The 15555-nt window shown below is 41.1% G+C and overlaps 2 protein-coding genes and 1 non-coding gene across 8 annotated transcripts in view; 1 reads left to right on the forward strand and 2 right to left on the reverse strand.

Annotated features, from left to right (window-relative positions):
- The window catches only part of LOC138616308 (FERM domain-containing protein 5-like), a 65075-nt gene extending 58561 nt beyond the window's left edge, over positions 1–6514 (reverse strand). Inside the window, exon 1 of one of the 2 annotated variants that reach the window (XM_069690525.1) lies at positions 6111–6514. In XM_069690525.1, coding sequence (XP_069546626.1) covers positions 6111–6212 — 102 coding nt within the window. In that variant the 5' untranslated portion in view covers positions 6213–6514. The remainder of the gene's footprint in view (positions 1–6110) is intronic. The other variant, XM_069690526.1, reaches the window with a different exon arrangement.
- A 1634-nt stretch (positions 6515–8148) lies between these two features.
- trnah-gug (transfer RNA histidin (anticodon GUG)) lies at positions 8149–8220 on the reverse strand. The gene has a single exon. It is a non-coding gene; the product is annotated as a tRNA-His (tRNA).
- Positions 8221–8565: 345 nt separating this feature from the next.
- cry5 (cryptochrome circadian regulator 5) lies at positions 8566–15341 on the forward strand. Of its 5 annotated transcripts, none has more exons than XM_069690532.1 (11): positions 8566–8634; positions 9230–9454; positions 9596–9790; positions 9900–10018; positions 10097–10251; positions 10482–10622; positions 10826–10993; positions 11147–11287; positions 11825–11976; positions 12054–12274; positions 12397–13571. In XM_069690532.1, the coding sequence occupies exons 2-11, from the start codon at positions 9240–9242 to the stop codon at positions 12459–12461; spliced, it is 1572 nt and encodes a 523-aa protein (XP_069546633.1). In that variant the 5' UTR covers positions 8566–8634; positions 9230–9239; the 3' UTR covers positions 12462–13571. The 5 variants fall into 5 exon arrangements, with proteins under 5 accessions (XP_069546633.1, XP_069546631.1, XP_069546634.1 ...); XM_069690530.1 differs by lacking the exon at positions 8566–8634 and adding an exon at positions 8650–8804; XM_069690533.1 differs by lacking the exon at positions 8566–8634 and adding an exon at positions 8884–8919.
- The last annotated feature ends 214 nt before the right edge of the window (positions 15342–15555 follow it).

Here is a 15555-nt window from a genome sequence, read left to right on the forward strand (position 1 = left end):
GGCCTCACATTTTGTGAAGACATTCAGGTTCCCAGATAATGCATCTTTTGGTGATCCCCTGACTTTTCCTCTAGTGCTAGGAGGTGTATGTCTGTGTCTCGACAACTATCGGATGGATTGCCATGAAATTTGCTCCACACGTGGTAATCCTCTCATTTTTCATTTCCATCAACTGCAGCTCTATTTCATGTTCTGCGACAATGATTAAATGTTAGCATGCTAACACGCTCAAATAAGAAGGGCTACATTATACCTGCCAGCATCAACAGCATCATGTTAGCATTGATACTGCGAGAATATTATCATACTGTGATGAGCATTTAGCTGAAAGCAGTTTAATCTCACAGCATCGTGAGTATGACTGTAGACTCATAGTCTTGTTTCTGAGAAATACTTTAAATGACTTTTCGATTATTTGAATTAGCCTCATCATTTTAGCACATGAAAAAATAACTTTGACTTTCATTTGTCATGGACACGAGTCAATCTTATCAAAACAATTCAGCAGCCAAGATCTTCTGACGGGCAAAGTCGAGTTATACATCAAGGATGAATCAATCCACCATTTGTATAATTGCCAGTAAAGAACATAAAGAACTACAATTTGACAGTATTAATTGATGTGCCCCGGCACTCTCTTGAATCTTCGGAGTCCCTTTCTTTGCAAACACATAAAAGAAGCCAAGAAGCCAAATTCATATTTGGCTATAACTTGGTTAAATTTGGACAAATCTAAACAACTATACTTCTATTCTGTTAGATGATATAGGCCATTTTTATTATTTTAGTGTGCAAGCTCCGAGGTGAAGACAACATAAGCAGAACAACAGACCCGTGCATGTTTTAAAACAGAATATGTCACAACCTCTATTCCAATTTTAGCAGTGCATACCAAGAGGAAAACAATATGAGTGCAGAGACCACTTTGGAGACAAGAGCAACCTATTTCAATAATGCATTCACAACGCAAACGAGGCGAGCTCCTTCCAACTTCTGCATTTGGCTTCAAAAGAACAGCCCTAATTTCATTAGTGAGCTATACAAGATCTGATCCGGTGCCAGGTCACTGGGTCACTCAGAGGGATGAGGTATGTCTCTCTGTATCAGTGCTATTCTATCATTCATTTTGCTTTTTAATCTCTGATATACGTATTTTGCTTGACAATAGAAATATAATTAATGGCTCACAATACTTACTTCTAAATTTGAACTGTCTGACAGCTGGATGATATTTGATGACCTGCATACAGTTATGTTGACCTTTGAGTGATACATCTGAAATTTTGAGTGTGTGGTACAGTAGTTCAGGCATTAATGGTGATTTGAGCAACATACCCTAATATATTTCTATAATAATCTGATGAAATGTATCTCAGTGCCATGTTAGACAGTGGAGGGTTTACTCTACTGACCTGTTGTCTACTGAGATACTGCTGATTAACAATGCTAGACTGGGGCTGTTTAACCACACTCCAAGACTACATAATTCAAAAGCATCCAGGGTACAACTGCCAAAGAAAATCAGATCGAAATAATCCCTGTATTTGTGCCTCTATTTAAAGACAGTGTTTAATTTGAAAGTTAAAAGTAGCGTGCACAGATATTTAATATCATCACTATCATTACTCTGTGTTAAAGGGGCTATGGCTAAATGAAACACTGTAAATACTTTCCAGGACAAAGTAATAAAATAACTAATAATAATATTTATTTTGAAAGTGTGTAAAATTCAGATGGAAGACACCCCTCAAGCTTTACCCTTGTGATGACAAAATTCAGACGAGGTCATATTTAATCTATAATATTTTTTCTTGAAACTAACCTCCTTGTTACAAACACACCAGCGGTGTCTCTTACTGTAGATGAACTGTCACGTAGTTTGGGTACAAAGATGTTGTATATGGGATTCATAAGAAAACTGCAGCATCTCATTCTTTAATCAATCTGGACAATCATGGACATACAGGTGAGTGATGTGGGTCAGATTTTAGTATGATACAAATCATTATTTATTTTCAAAACTTAATCAAGAAATTGTTTATCCTTATTGTTGATGGGGTGGCTGTAGGCCTGCAAGTAGAGCAGGGCATTCACCAACTGCAGGATTGGCGATTCCAACTGTGTTCCTCTTCTCCACAAGTGACTCGTATAAGTACCCTAAATTACTCCATCCAGCTAGGCCCATGTCTGGTATGTTAACTTACCACCGTCACTGTGTGACGGTTGTGTGAGTGGATGAATTAGGGGCTAGACATTAAGCAGATAAAAGCATACATCCAGGCCATTTTATGATTGATCTGCTACAGTGTCCACGATAGACAAATACCACCAGAGATAAAGGGATCGATACTTGAGTATAAATGGCAAAGCAAATTCAATGAAGTTGCGCAAATCTCTAACCCTATATACTCCCTACAAGATCACTCTGAGCTTTGCTTATTCAGCCCAGAGATAAGGAGGAAAGCAATTCCCGCATCAACCTCACTCTGTAGGAAGATCCACACTTTGACTGGCAGGAAGTGGTAAGATATTGGGGTTTTTTTCCCCATTGAGCCGCCCTGTTATTATTGCCGGGACACGTCAATTGAGTTACTCTCTACATCATTGACGCTGCTATCTTCAAAATGCTTAAAAACGTTCAAAATTAGTTCACCAACATCATGTGGTCAGACAGTGCAATTTCAGACCCTGTCTCTCAAGCCTCCAAGTATCAGAGAATCTCAAAGCTTCTGTGGAAACTTTAAGCACTCTGCTCAGCACTTTCCATCTTTATCCCACTGCAGCTGAACATATCTACAGCACACCCACATGTAGGACCTCTGATTGCTTCCACATCAATCAACCATGCCTGCAGCTCTGTGAGTCTTAAGAGTTTGTGGTGTGACCTATGGTTGTGAGATGCCTGTGAGTCTCCTGAAGGGCAGAGTTGTGTTGAAGGGCAGGATAGATCAATGAACATGAGTCTCCCATGATTCAAGTGTTATGATGTAACCAGGTACAATGTCATCAGTGGGTGAGGGGGCCACTCACGCGGCATGGTTTGAGAAAAATGGGTGTTGGTATTGGAATTCAATTGGTCGGGTACGTAAGCAGAAACTGACGAGTCTTGGGGTCGAGGGGCCCCATGTCAATGTTATAAAACAGGACTTGTGTGCTTCACCTTTACCTGGTTGCCTTCATATTGTACTTATTGCTGCCTTCACATTGAGATGGTTTTCCATTTAGGAAGGTCACATCTACCATCATTCCCCAATGATGTGATTTCAGTGTAATAGCAGCAGTTTGCGGTGTAGGTTAATTGAGCTAAATGGAGAGTGTGACCGTTGCTGAGCCCCGTGAGGGCCCTTTATTCTGGGCCACATCTCGAAGGTGTCCAGGAAAGGACGGCAACCATCCGGCCTCATTTTCAATGAGCCCACAATGTCGTCCTCCTGGGCTAAGGTCACTGTGGTGTCCTTTATGCAGATGAAAAATGACATGATCCCATTATTTAGCTCTACAGGCACCTTGTGTTAAACACGATTAATATAGCTCCCAAAATGTTGTGTTCACACATTCTGACGCCAGCAAATAAATGCTGATGTTGATGTTGTGAACAATAGACGATTGATTAAGCCGATGATGTTTCCATTTAGACCACTCTAGCTTCATCAAGAGCCCCATAGTGTGAAATAATGGCATATTTCATTATTTGCCTTGCTGGATACAATGAAACATGCCAATAGAGAGCTAATCGCTCTCAATAGAAGCTCCACTAGAAATTAAGTATTCTGTCCCTGCTGTGTGCTTTCAGTTGCTAAAAGGGGTGGGTCAGCATTATCTTGACAGCCAAACACTTTGACTCATGCTTGGATGAAGGAGCTGCTTAGAAGTCAAGGGGGAACAAGTGCGGGCTGCAATTTGGTAAACACAACTCATCAACAAAAACACAAAAAAACCACCATACCCAGATCAGACAGAAGGCAAAAACTTACATGGTGTTCAGCTTGAGGAACTGTGACATTAAACAAAAATTGATGTTAGGAAGCTGGCCAAAAGTTACATCAACTGCATAGCACCATCTGACTGCATACTCCCACATATTACACAGAAAACATGATTATATGTCTGAAATCTCAAGAAAAACAATCATGTTGCTCCGCACTTGTTGGCAATATTAAAAACATGTTTTAAACTGGATGAGGACAAGCAGGAGAAGACCTGAAACTGACGTAAAATTACCATTTCATTTGTCCCCAGAGCATCACCACTTTAAGTTGTTAGACTTTGGAAGGCTTGCTTTGCCTTTGCCGTCAGATCCTATAAATGAGCCTGTGTTGATGGCCTTTGTGTGCTGTCATCTCTAATTCAGCAGCATTGGAATCCCTTTGAGTAACAAACACCTCTCCACAAACTCAGACGACCAGGTTAGACAATGCACACACTTCAAAATGACGCAGCCACATGAAGGACACACACATGCACTTGATTTACAAAAAGAGGTGCACACATTAATCACTAACTCCTGCGCTTTCTCGCTCATAAAGAAACGGCGTGTGCTTACTGACTCTAGTTGTGTCTCGTCATTCATTCACATCAATACAGGAATCGATTTTTGAGATAACAATAACTGTTTGAAAGACTGGCTGAATGACGTATCTGACGGGCAGCATTCCTCAGTTTTACCAAAACATGGAAGCCTCTGAATTAAGCCACCAAATGAACAGGGACATCGATCTACACCAGGTACTGCGAAAAATGGAAACACCTTTACAACACAATAAAAACAGACACATGATAAACTGCAGTTATTCAACACAAGTGACCATAAATGTGAATGAGTGCTTTTCTGCTACTGTGTCAACTGCAAATAAAAGCCAAAGATGGACTCAGAGCTGATACAAACAGCCAAAACCACAAAGTGAGAAGATGAGAAGTCAGACTTAATGCAGCCTGTAACACTGGATCAAATGCATTTAAACTACTTGTAGAGCAACTTTGTTTTAAAGTTCAACATCAACATTCAGCTTTGATAAATACATCCAGGAGACAAAAAGGTTATTCTGTTTCCTTGTACAGCACTACATCAGCTGTCTTTAATGATGCAGGAGTGCACAACAGAAACCGTTGATATACAGTACATGTATGTGTTGTATTGTGTTTTGACAATTATTTCTACCCAGTTTATACAAACAACCTTATTGAACAAAGGGTATTCCCCATTGTGTGTATCTTCCATTCTGCTCTAAACCTTCAGAGATCCCAAGATTGGATCCATAAGATCTCGCTGCTGCAACCAAACTTGTGAATGTAAATCATTTCGGTTTTGGAAAGGAATATGTCCCCACTAAAGTTGACTCAGATGTAAAGGAATTTGGAAAAAAACAAATTTGATTAGCTGAATTGGAGGTAAGGTTCTCTTATCATTGCAAAGTGTCCATTCTTCTGTCCAACACGGGGTCAGTCTAAAGGGCAAACAACTTCTTTGTTAACACTAACCAGGAGATCTCCACCCTTTTTTTTTTTTTTTACTGGGATGCAAAGTACATTTAACTTTCCCCACTTGTGGGGAACATGTAAATCCTTGGGAATCAACCTCTTGTGGCTCTGTCCGGTTCACGCAGCCAGAGGATCCAGAAATCCTCACTGAGCCTTCCACTGAAATCGTTCAAGATCAGATTATCCAGATTAGTTTCATAATGCATTCAAATCAATGCAAGCATAAAGCTGCTGAAATGACAACAGCTTATACAGAGATCTGGGTTTTTAAAAAAAATATTTTTTTATTCTTTCTGTTGGCATATAGTGGTATCTGACAATCCCTGAAATTTGCTACGCAATGCACACCACATGCGGTCATCATGTCCACACAGGTAATGCTCTGACGAAAGTCTGCAGCCCCATGAAGACAAACAGTCTGCACATAAACACACGGCCAGATGTGATGTGAAGCTCAATGAACATGAGGTGGATGGCACCTCCTTTAATCTGAATGTGTCCTGCAAGCTGACAGAGGGGGGGGAGATATGAGCGGGCAAACGTCATTTTACCTGATCGCCACCACGTTACGTATCAATACGTCCCCCACGACCAGATGCTTTGAGAGACAGGGATTGTTGGTCCCCACTGACCTGAATCGTGCAGGTGTACTCCGAGTCGTCCAGCAGCCTCACAGTGCAATTGCATTCCCTGTCCAGACTCCTGATGCTGCTGCTCATCAGTCGGCTCAGCATCTTCTCGATCGTCTGCGAACGGGACCAGCAGAGAGAAGTGCACACAGCACATACATACAAGTTCAACGGCGTCCCGGTTCGTTGCTCCAACACCTGGTCAGAGGAAGCGACAGTGCGGAGAGGCGGCGGCGGTGGTGCATCGTTTAAGTCAGTGTGTGAGCGCGCGATGACTGGCCGAGCTGTACTGTGTTTCTTCACTGGATAAATAGTGCTGCTGCTGCGGCGGCTGCTCTCTCTGGTCCGGTTAAACTGTCACCCCTCACCACACCTTCTCCCCCCGTCTCCTCGCCGTTGCCATGCCGCTCTCAATGCTGCTGGGCGGGCGGGTTGCTGAATGGCGAGTCTGTCAGCCAACGGAGAGGTGACTGAGATGCTGCCTTCACGGGGGGGACGACAGAGGCCGAAATTCCGATGGTCTGCTGTTGGTAGTGACTATAATCACACATACGGAGTAACACCACGACGGGGCATGCAGTTTCACAAATCAAACAACAAACGAGCGCTTTATTCTGCTGCAGAAAACGAGGAATAAAGTGATAATTGACACATATATTAACCATAAAATGTATCATCTTAACCCGTTTATATACTCAACAAAGCTACTTTAACGTCACATCGCAGAAGCCAATCAAAAGTCAGATTTTCTAATTTACCACGTTGTTGATTTGCGCTCTTTATTTAAATTACGATTTTTCCAACAGGACCTGAAGGCAGCAACAGATTGTAACATTAGGCCACTTTGTTCATCCTACACAGGTTAATGACCTGTCTCTTCATTTTGTAGACACGACTACAGTTTAATATGTAGGCCCTATAAGCAGAGACATGTTAACACCTGGTGGCATCTTAATTTAAAATTTTCTAAATAAAACGAAAGGGGGCTGCGTGTAAGTATACGTCTAAATGAATAGAACGCACATGTGACAGAAACAGGACACAGACAGCTCCTGCTATGTTTAATTTAATTTAATTTGTAATTGTAGTAATAAAGAACTAGTTGTCCTTCTCCATTACATTTTTGAACATTTTGCAACCGACCCTGGGCAGTGGCCGTCCATGTAGCATTTCCCCCTGACTGACGGTTGCATACAGATCTCAAGCAGTAAATATGGACAGTGTCCATCGTTCATTCATTTGAGTTTTCATCTTGTGACAAGGATGAAAGTCTTGAGACATCAACACAAGAGTAATGAGCTGAGGTGTGGCAGGCAAGAGGCTGGACGAACAGAGAGAGACATTGGAGACCTTTGGTGGGTGAAAGGAGTGAACAACAGGGCACAACCAGACTGAATGAATGACGGAGGCAGAACTATGACAAATGGATTCAAATTATTCCCATCCGAAATACAATAAAGTAAAGGTATAAGGTACTGTAGAATGAAATAGAGATAAGTACACTAACTAGAGATACACACACACACACACACATATATGTATATATATATATTTATTACATATTTGTCATCGCTGTGCCATGACCAGCGATGACAAACCTGCCTTGCGCACATGTAACTGTGTCATGTTGTGGAGCTCTCGTCATCACAACAAAATGAGCTGCCAGTCATAGGCCAGTCTTTGTTTCCCGGTTTCCTTGGCTATGTCCCCCTCTGGTGGTGCTTTGAGGTAATGAGTGATGAAAAACTTTCCGCGAAAATAAGAGCTATTGTGTTCTTTGTAATTTGGCTGGAATAAGATACTGAATATACAAAGCAGCTACTTGCTTCCTGTGGCACACTGTACGATGTCGACAAGCGCATATTCGAGTTTTCGGATGTTGTACTTGCAGCAGCGAGACGTACAATGACTCGGTATAAATACACACGAGGTTCGGGTGCGTCATTATAGCAACAGCAACATTTGATTACGAGACAAGATTGCGCAGTCAACTAAAAATAAAAATAAAAACTCACTCATCTGCCGTGACATTGTACCACAATGCCGTGACCCGGATTCGAACCGGGGTTGCTGCGGCCACAACGCAGAGTACTAACCACTATACGATCACGGCGAGCTACGATGAGCTACGAGCGTCACAAACCAAAAGCGTGGTATGCTTAGTGGGATCACCGCATGTCGGTTTTATTTTTGACTGAGGAAGGTTGGATTTCTACTTTCAGATGCCTTCTTGGCACAAAATAAGACGCAAAGTAGCTTTTTATGTTACAATGCTGAAGCATTGGCCTCGATTATTGTCTGGACGATATTAACATGTGGTGGATGAAGCCCAAAGCCTTACAGGAGCTGCATGTGCTTTTACTAGCTCTCCTCTGATTGGCTGATTTTGCTGCAGACGTAGCAGCGCTTCCCGTTTTGTAACGCAGTCAACGTGCATGTTACCCAACACCGACTTTCTCAGAAAACACAGCAGCGTCGTGCGACGGAGCCCACCTTAGGGGTTTAGTTTAGTTTTACCTTAATTAAGGTAGAGTTTTGTTTCTCCACGGTGTGCTTTTGGTTAGAGTTTGAGTTGAGAATGTAACTCATTGACGGTGTGATATTTTGTTATGTTGTCGGTTCATCGCATTGGCTCCGTGTTGACAGCGCTATTCACTGTTTCTGCGAGCGTGTCAAAGAACTTATGCATCCCCTTCGGTGAAATACTTTTTCAGTAGATATTGTTTGAAACGTTGCTGTAAAAGTTGGATATGCGTTTGCAGAGTAAAAGTATAGTCCTCGTGATTTCAGTGGATTTTGTGGCTCCATGATGGTGAATTAAAACATATCTGTTTAACAAAGCTTACAAAGATATAAAGGACTTGGTACATGGTACTTTTCTGTGGTAATTTTTCTCGACATTGATATTTTGATGTGCTTTTTTTTATTCTTTTTGTGCTTGTCAAGTGTATTGGGGCGATGTTGCATGGTGATTTTGCACTGAATTGAATTGAAATTGTGTTTTAACGGTGGAATACATGTGAATTAATAGCAGACTATATGTAGTTTATGTGAGGCTATTGAACTCCAGTGCTTTTTATTTTACAATCGGCATATAATATGTGCATTCACATGGTTCCCAGGTTCCCAGATATGGCTCACACATGTATTCACTGGTTCCGCAAGGGACTCAGGTTGCATGACAACCCAGCCCTGATGGCTGCTCTGAGGGATTGCAAGGAGCTGTACCCTGTGTTCATCCTGGACCCTTACCTCCATAACAACACCTGTGTGGGCATCACTCGCTGGAGGTTCCTTATCGGAGCACTCAAAGACCTGGACTGCAGCCTCAGGAAACTCAACTCCAGGTAGACACACATAGACTAAACTCAGACATTTCAAAAACTGTTGAAAACATCTGTGATTGCTGTTCTTGACTGTACTAATATGATTTAAGCCGGACTGCTGTTACCAAAACATGTTGTCCTGCTGTGGTGTGTTCGCCATAGGTTGTTCATTGTCAGGGGGAAACCAGAAGATGTTTTCCTCGAGCTGTTCAGCAAGTGGAACGTAACAAGGCTGACCTATGAGTACGACACAGAGCCCTACAGTCTGACCCGCGACAACAAAGTGACCACGCTGGCCAAAGAACATGGAGTCGAAGTCATCTACAAAATCTCACACACTCTTTATGATATGGAGAGGTATTACTCATGCTGAACACAGGGATTTTACGTCTCTATTTTTCCTTTATTACTTGCATTTTATGACACAAAATTGTGTCCTGTTGTTGTTGTCCTGTTGTTATTATAGGATAATTGAGGAAAATAATGGAAAAACTCCCCTTACTTACAACCGTTTGCAAGCAATAGTGAAGACTCTTGGTCCCCCTAAGAGACCGATCCCTGCTCCAACTATGGAAAACATGAAAGGTAACTACCAGAAACACCGGGATAATGCCCCTGAATTCTCATTTGGACTCAAATGAAACACATTTCCTCTTGTCAAAGATGTGAAGACACCTTGTTCAGAAAAACATGAGGAGAAATACGGGATTCCTACACTGGAGGGGCTCAACCAGGACACCACGGCTCTGGGAGAGGAGCTGTTCCCAGGAGGAGAGCAGGAGGCTCTCAGGAGACTCGATGAACATATGAAAAGAACGGTACACAAGCTTCACACCCAACGCTCCTCTTTATATCACTGAAGGCTGTTTACTATGAATATGACAAGATCATTTTAGACAGAATCTTAGTCACCACGCATTAGAGAAGTGAGAGTATCAACATCCAAAACAGCAATGTGTAAAGTTAAATTAAATTATCTTGTTATGACAGATAACCTCCTGTACGTTCCCTGTCTGATTTACATGTCTCATGTGTTTCCTAAATACAGGGATGGGTGTGTGGATTCGAGAAGCCGCAGACTTCTCCAAACTCCTTGAGCCCAAGCACCACTGTGCTCAGTCCGTATGTCACCTTTGGTTGCCTGTCAGCGAGAACTTTCTGGTGGAGGCTCTCAGAGGTCTATCAGGGGGTGAGTGTCGCACCACGGTAACGTTTTTATAGGTCACAACACTGTGAATGAGGTCTCGATTCTGATGGTAACCTAAGTTTTCTTATTGTTTAGTGAATTCCAACAGTAAACAAATTTGATTTAATTAAGGGTTTATCATGCCTGATAATAGAGTGAGAGATCGTTTTTCTAACGTTTGGCCTTTCCGTGTGTGACTTTGGCAGAAAAAGCACTCAGATCCTCCAGTTTCTCTGCATGGCCAGTTACTCTGGAGAGAGTTCTTCTACACTGCCAGTGTTGGCATCCCTAACTTCAACAAGATGGTGGGCAACCATGTGTGTACTCAGGTGGACTGGGACGTAAACCCTGAATTTCTCGCTGCATGGAGAGAGGTACTGAGGCTGAGCCCTTAAAAAGTGTCTCTCGAAGAGAACTGATTACACTTGAGAAAGAGTTTTTATGGTGATACACTCATCTAATCACAGTTTAATTAATCTCATTCACTATGCCATAAAATAATCAACGTCATCTTATTTCCCCTTAAGGCTCGGACTGGTTTCCCCTTCATTGATGCCATCATGACTCAGCTGAGAAAGGAGGGCTGGATCCATCACCTGGCCAGACATGCTGTGGCCTGTTTCCTCACCAGGGGAGACTTATGGATTAGCTGGGAAGAAGGGCAGATGGTGTGGCAATTAGCTTGCATGGCGATGAATTTAGTTTTACCACAGAACAAGAACAAAACCTGTCCAAGATGTGCTGATTACAGTATTTGCTGTTAGACATCTTTAAATTACAACTCAGTATGTTGACATATCAATCAAAGGGCTTTTCAAAAGATGTTTTAGAGCAACCAGACTAACCTTTAATAAATATCATTGGTATTTGATATACGGCTAACAGCCACTGTAAAATACTACAAAGTACTGTCACACTTGAAATCATCAAAGGAAGTCATACTCAGGATGTGAATCGCATATACAAAAGTTACATAAGCTGCTGCTATAGCATAATAGATCAGAATCTCCACCTGAGCTGTCAGTGGTCAAGTTACATTGTGGTAAATGGAGGCATCAGGTTTTTACAATAAAGAAGAAATCATAAGATTAAACAAGTAAACATCTTCTGGCTATGCTGCATCAACTTTAACCCACATTTTTTTTTTCAAATTGTGGATTAATGACTGGATTACGATTCTAACATGTTGTTTGCTGCTCCTGAAGGTGTTTGAGGAGCTTCTGTTGGATGGCGACTGGGCTTTGAACGCAGGAAACTGGCAGTGGTTGTCAGCGAGCACCTTCTTCCACCAGTATTTCAGGGTGTACTCTCCTGTCGCCTTTGGCAAGAAGACGGACAAAAATGGAGATTACATCAAGTATGATCATTAACCTATTAAATGCCAACCCTGAATGTGCATAATATGAATTAATTTGGCCTCTACCATGTTTGCAGAAAGTACCTTCCTCTTCTAAAGAAGTTCCCAGCACAGTATATCTACGAACCTTGGAAAGCTCCACGCAGCATCCAGCAGGCCGCAGGATGCATTGTGGGTATAGACTACCCGCATCCGATTGTACAGCATGAAGTGATCAGCAAGAAAAACATTCAGAGGATGAAGCTGGCTTATGCCAAGAGATCCCCAGACAGCGCTGAGTCACCCAACAAAAAGCAAGGTACTGCAAGAAACATTCTTTCATCAGAGTTTCATCCCCTTTGATGTGAAGAATGTTTTGATGTGAGTCACGCTTTCAGTAAATCTTGCCTTTTTAAAAATATTTCTCTGTTTTCCCACAAGGTGTAAAGCGCAAGGCATCCTTGAGCATCACTGACATGCTCAAGAAGAAAGAGAGAAGAAAGTAAAGGTACATAAATAATACCAATTTATAGAGTTATTGTGGAATCGATAATTGTTTTTGACAAATCACAGCAGATTCAGGTTTCGGTGGCATTTATATACTGAAGTTCAGTCTGTGCAGAATATATTTTTTATTACATGTTTTATCGGTTACAGTTTTATATTTTGAGTACTGCTATTTTCAATTTTTTATATTGACTGTTTAAAAGTGAGTTTTGGGTTAAAATAAGTCAGATGTATACGTGCATGGAGATTACAGATTTTCTAAAGATTAATGACCTCATCCTGTCTAATGATTACTAAGTGTTTCGTGGAAAATCCGTATTATATACTGATTCAAAACAGGTTCGAATATCACATGTTCACATCTGAAGAATACAAAAATTAAGGAACTCGATACCGAGAGTAGACATAATGAATAAGGTTTCATTTTGAGTGTTCTCTTAAGGCACACTATTATATTGCACACTATGCAAGGAAATGGATGGGGAGCTCACAACCAAACGGTCAAAATAAACTGAGTTGTGATTCAACAGAAAGCAGAAAATAACAATTATTAAATCTTAAAGTTGAGCTTTGATTGGCATCTGACATCATACGTAAAAAATGGTGAGTATGTTGACATGCTTTTAAACTAACTGCTAAAACAGAATTGGTACATGATTGGTCCTAAGGTATAAATCCTAATTATTATTATTATTATTATTATTATTAGAGTAGTATAGATTTGGGACACTGCTTCTGTCTGCTTAACATGTAGGTCTTTTCTTGTTTATTGTAAATAAACTTATAAATATTAACTGTTACACTTTGGATTTGATGACTTAGGTGTTTGTATCCTATTTAAATAAAAAAATATTAACCAGATATTGCCATGTGGGATGATCTTTTTAAGGCCCCTTTTATCAGATTCAATGCCGAATTAAGTGCCAACTCCATTTGCAAATAAATGTAGTTTTCTGCAGGTTTTTCTGCTTTTTTATGAAATATCAAAATGAACAAGAATCTGTATTGTAGAGCAGCAAACAGCCAGTTTCTAACAAAACTACGTGCAGGGTAATATTTTAGAGTTCATGCTGTCACCACTAGAGGCCACTACAATTCCAACTGAAGAAGAATCTGTCACATTGGTGCTCATTTGTGCTGTGTATTTGTATGTCTATTATTACTAAATAAATGGATCAAATGAAACAAGGATACATAAGACAGCTGTTTAAAGATTTAACCTGCCATTCGTGCTTAGTTTTGACTAAACACGAGCACAAAAATGGAAATCCTTTTTGGGTTAGACAAATTGGCATTTTACATGAACTATAATTATATTTTAAAGTAAAATATCCTAATTGTAATATCCCACACATACATTTTTAATTTCATTTTATCTCCAATTTTGCAAAAATTCTAATCACAATGTGTACGCCATTTTTCAGCTTCCTTATTCCTGAAGCTTTATTTGAGGCCACATTGAATCCATGCATAATAATGACCATCAGATATAGTCTAATCAGGAGCATGCTCCTCATGCTGTATTAGCCAAGGCCCATTAGTCAATACTGTCTGTGGATGTAAATGGCTGAACGCAGTGCAGTTCCACATAAAGGCAAGATGTGTATGAGAGCGTGGGGCACACAGCTGTTCTTGGAGGTCAAGTCTTCTCCTGTTTCTGCTTCCTTGGAGCTGACACTGGTGTGAATATTCAGAGGATGATGTCACAACCTCAGCAGCAGGCCAGACGGCCGTACAAAGCCAAGCTCAGTTTCCACAGAGACCTGTCCAACATCAAAATAATCTGCTGTCCAACTGCGCGTGCATGTGGGAGAGTGTTTCGGGGTACACTTGCCATTGGGTCACTCTGCCAATAAACTTTCATGGCGGAGCTCAACAGGTCTGAATGAACTGATATCACCACGCTGATTATATGATTTTGTCTTTTTGATGTGTCATGAAAAATATACCCGGATATATTATGTCATTTTCTGGTCCTATAAATGGGTTAAATTGGCCTCAACCCTCAGATTCATTAATCTGTGATTTAAAAGCCCAATTATAGCTCCCTTCCCCCTGTTAGTGCACTAGCGTACCCCTCTCCCCGTGTGTCTGTGTTGACACCTCGCCACTCAAACCATCTTGGATCTGGGAACTGTAACGTTCCAGTTGAATTAGAACGGCGTGTTCCCATGCTGCTGGGGTTTCATGTAGCTTTAATAGTAGAGATTTATCTCAGCACTTTATTTGCAGCAACATCAAAGAGTTAATTCTTACTTTCTACATTATTTGCTTAAAGAATAGAAAAAGAAAAAACAGTTGGTGTTAAATTTGTTTCAAATCTCTGGCCATAATAAAAAGGCAAAGGATCTTGGTCCATTTGTAATAGATGTTTCTCATCAGCTGACGTTACAAAATATGTAACAAATGATTTACAAATGAATGCACCCAGTATTGGTGAGTACAAACTCCCTTAAAGTCAAATCTGGCTTCAAGTGGGTCAGTTCACATTTACATCACCATTTTCTGAAGATTACCACAACACCAGTGAACATTCCCATTTTACTCATTCTAATTTAAGGCTTCAAAGCTGACACATAACAGAGACTCTCCCAGCTCTGTCATTCAAGCTGGTGAGGAGTTACAGACAGCACCCGTTCATCACAAACATGTTGTGCCTGTTTAATTGCACAGAAAAATGAAACTATAATGGCATTCATTTTGGCTGACATTGTGCATGAAAGGGCATATTGGTTTGCGGAAGGCAGGTGTTCTCTGATGGTGTTTCTGAAATAAAAACCTAATTTCTCATTTTGTCTTTTAGTTGATGACATCACGGCAGGAGAAACAGTTAGAGACAAGAGGAAGTAGTGAGTGAAAGGTTCACGACCACACGCTGAAAGGTCACTATTTATTGGATGTCCATGGAGCTGGTTAAAGAATGCCACAGTGAAACTAAAGAGCTGACAGTTTTCCAACCTGCTTCATACCTTTTCGTCTATCCTTGTCTCTACCAGACACACGCACGCACGCACGCACGCACGCACGCACGCACACACACACACACACACACACACACACACACACACACACACACCTCTGCACACATCCTGA

This window comes from Brachyistius frenatus, unplaced genomic scaffold, assembly GCF_029030835.1.
Source record: "Brachyistius frenatus isolate BFR_SWC_R1_liver_20210118 unplaced genomic scaffold, ASM2903083v1 Contig_9, whole genome shotgun sequence".
Taxonomy (NCBI): domain Eukaryota; kingdom Metazoa; phylum Chordata; class Actinopteri; family Embiotocidae; genus Brachyistius; species Brachyistius frenatus.